At 46.8% G+C, this 3,561-nt stretch overlaps 1 protein-coding gene across 1 annotated transcript; it reads right to left on the bottom strand.

Moving 5' to 3' along the window:
* Positions 1-335: 335 nt before the first annotated feature.
* On the bottom strand, positions 336-2,307 carry LOC144168015 (solute carrier family 22 member 13-like). Its single transcript, XM_077697110.1, has 2 exons — positions 1,293-2,307; positions 336-355 (listed from the first exon to the last, which is right to left on the bottom strand). Exons 1-2 carry the CDS (start codon positions 2,305-2,307, stop codon positions 336-338), a joined length of 1,035 nt encoding a protein of 344 aa, XP_077553236.1.
* Positions 2,308-3,561: the final 1,254 nt, after the last annotated feature.

The following is a 3,561-nucleotide window of genomic DNA, read 5'->3' as shown; positions in this document are numbered from 1 at the left end:
AGGGTTTGAATTGAGCTGACCAAGGTCGCATAATTTGTTTTGGACCATTTCCAGTAAAACGGGGGAGTTTAAGGCGCTTCCTGCAAAAACACGTCTCCCGAAAGCGTATCTGAGAAACCTGGACGCCTACATGCACTACACATGCGTCTGTTTTTCACGTCGTAATACTGAAAGCTCATGTATTGAAAGCTGACGGGGATTCCTTATTGCCTAAAACTCCACGGCGAAGTAACTCCTTATGACAAGCAACCAATGACTCGACATCTGTTATATCTCTTGGTATACTGCCCCATCCGGACTTCGCTGAATGTAAAGCTACTTTGCTAAAAACGCATTCAGTGCATTGTTAAACCCGCTGCATGGAGAAACACAGGAAGGGAGAGTTTTGGACGGAAAAAAGAGATTTTTATTCTTCAAGAAACTCTTTTGTCATTTGGATGGTAGAATTATTAAACCACGCCTATCACCAAGTCCAGGTGTTATGTTTAAGTTTCATCTTCTGAAACAGAAATACAACTCGTATTGATTAAAGAATACGACAAAACCGACATGACCAACGTACACAACGCTGAAACTATGCCGCGGACACCTTGTGCATCTTTAAAGTGGTTATCAGCAATGTCAATTTGCACAGTGCGAGTGGCGAAACGTCGAAACCAGCACTTTGTAGTCGCAGCACATGTTTTCTCATCATGGCAAGATTTTACACCTTTTCTTGCTTCACAGATTATCAGAGCAATCCAACAAAGCACAAACACCCTGTTCCTAAAGTCACGATAACACACATGGTTAGGTTCTCAAAAACTTGCCCAAAAATGATGAAGAAGCAGTTCCGCAGTAATCTCGGTGACCACCAGCGCAATTTGGCCACAAATTCATAACTCCGTCACTGCGCATTGAACAAATTTTGTATAGGGTGCTTAAACGCGACAACCGTTGTGCAAGCTCTGGATAAAAACAAATTTACCAGAGTTTGGCGCAACAAAAACGCAATAAGAAGCAGTAAAAAAGTAATGACCGACGCGATTTGTATGGTGGCGTCGTGCGAGGGAGAACTACTTATCCAGTCTAAGGTGTTATAGCAGGAGGAGGCAAGCTGTGTTCAAACGGTAGTCGCTTCCATGATTTACGAGGTGTCTTCGACGTCGTTTCAGACACCGAGGGCACATACGATGGGGTTCGACCGGTAGGGTCTTTCTGCCTAGAGGATGGCCCCGTGCTCAGTTGGAGTGAAGGAGTTCTTTTCGGAGATCCCAGAGACGCCACAAGGGCTTCTTTTCTCTCCTGCTCACTCTTCATGACTTGGTCTCTTTTCGGGGGCTTCTCGATGAATACTTCCGGGAGCCACTGGATTGCGGCAAAGCTGAGAGAAACCATCAACGCAGCAAACAAGCTGAGCACCAGTTTCGCGTGCTCACCGCTAAGCGTCTTCACAAAAATGGCGCACAGTGTTCCGGAGGAGCCAAAGAAGAGAGCCATGCTGATGCCTACACTGCGCCCATCCGTAGGGAACATTTCCGCCGTGTAGAACAGAACAACGCTCCCCGTCGCAGACACGGCAATCTTCGTGGCGGCCTGCAGGATGGACTGCAAATCCTGACTGCGGAACACAATGGTAAGGGTCTTTGACGCGGCGAGCATGAAGACCACACCAAGGGCGATCAGAGCAGCATTTTTCGTGCCGTACTTGTTTACGGCCACGCAGATAGCGCCATAGTAGGCTGTGGTCACGAAAACATCGACAAGCTGCCAACTCATTCCAGAGACCGCTTCAGTGGCCACCATACCAAAGTAGATCGCATTGAGAGTAAATCTGGTAAAAAAGGCAGCAGCCGCTTTGCGGCGAGTAGCGTGCAGTTTAAAGTTTCGCTCCAGGGCGAGGGAGGAACCCGTAGTTGAAGTCTGACTCAGGGCAATCTTCTGCATCTGGTTGACGATGGCCAAGAAAGTGGCCTTGGCCTTGGGCAGGCTTACCCCGTTCACAAGGGCCGCTTCCAGGGCACCAGCCTGTGCTCGCTCTAGATCCCATGTGGCAAGAAGCCAGGCGGGGGATTCGCTGAGAAGACAGCACCAGAGGACCGTGAGCACTGTTGGAACGAGGAGAACGCCCTGGCTCAACTCCCAACGCGGCTCCATGCCGGACATGACGTGCACGAACGGTGGACCGAACGTCCCTGCCACGGCCGTGTCGAGGATGGTAAAGAGCCAGCGCCTCGCGTTTCCGGTGACCTCGTACAATAGTATAAAAATCAGGGTAAAGGTCGAGTTGCAGGCCGTGTAGGCGAGCACTCGGGTGGTGATGAACATTGCGTACGTCTCAGCGACACTGTTGCCGATGGCAGCGATGAGCCACGCGAAAGCGCATACTATGATCACGGGCTTTCTGCCGAAGCGATCGGAGACGAAGCCAGCCACAGGCGACAACACTGCGTTTGCCAAGATTGCGGCCACGAAGGACAGCCCGTACAGGTACTGGCGATCGCAGACCAGGTTGAACCTGCTAACGATGCTGTCTCTTCGGTCGGCGATGTCGTAGTCCCACCGGTCACAGGATACCACTGTGCTGCCGTTCCGCTTACCTTCCTGCGTTACGAAATGAAAAGGCGGAATCAAACCACCCGCATAAGCATTCGGGAATCGGATCGTTTTCCTTTTCTCGTCAATGAAATTGCTTTAAACAAGAAGAAAAAACGTAGCTGTAACCAGTACATGAAAGTATCACAAGCCATCCCGAATTTATTCGGGTTATATCTGTGACTGGTATCCATCATCCATCAAGCCGGATTCACAAAGTACTTGTGACAAATGCTTGTTTGGACAAGAGTTAAAACATCCCTCACTCTTTACTTTAGCGGCCAAAATCATTCATATGGATGGTGCGTACCGAAATCCGCCGGCTGCAATCAGCAGAACTGGTTCGACGGACAGTGCGAGTAACTCTCAGTGTTGTGCCGCATTCAATTCGGGTAGCAATGCACATGCAGAATGGGTTCAATTAAGGAATGTAATTTCCCATATTTAGGACATTAGAATATTAATTGGATTGTTTATTATTGTAACTAAATTATAATGTGATTAATATAATAATGAAATGAAATTAATAGATTATTTAAGACATCATTTTATTTGTAAGTAAGTTGACCATATTCACAAATAAGCTCACCTGGTCCGAACACATATCTGATATCTCAAAATCCGCCGTATGAAATCTTTCGTTCCTAAAGAGATTAAAAAATCGTCCATAAAGTACAAACGTTCTCGCATATAACGTATGTATATGTGCAAAACTTCAAAATGTCCCAGTTGTCTGGGTCACTATTACTGTAATATTTTCCCACCAGATGGAAAATATTCTAAAAACAGGCGGTAAGATATATTTTTTCAAAATATAAGAGGTGTGATTCTCCAACATCTTTGATGACACTTAATATTCCAACATTAGAAGCACACAGGAAAATTAGTGGAATCTCACTCTTACATAATTGTGTAACTGGCAAGTTGAGAATAGTCCTCCCAATAATTGTGACACCCCTGACTGCCAGGACCTCAAGACACAGTCAT

Source organism: Haemaphysalis longicornis, unplaced genomic scaffold (genome assembly GCF_048455015.1).
Source record: "Haemaphysalis longicornis isolate Haplotype H1 unplaced genomic scaffold, Haemaphysalis longicornis Haplotype H1 scaffold_2, whole genome shotgun sequence".
Classification (NCBI taxonomy): Eukaryota; Metazoa; Arthropoda; class Arachnida; order Ixodida; family Ixodidae; genus Haemaphysalis; species Haemaphysalis longicornis.
This window is presented reverse-complemented; position numbering and strand designations above follow the sequence as displayed.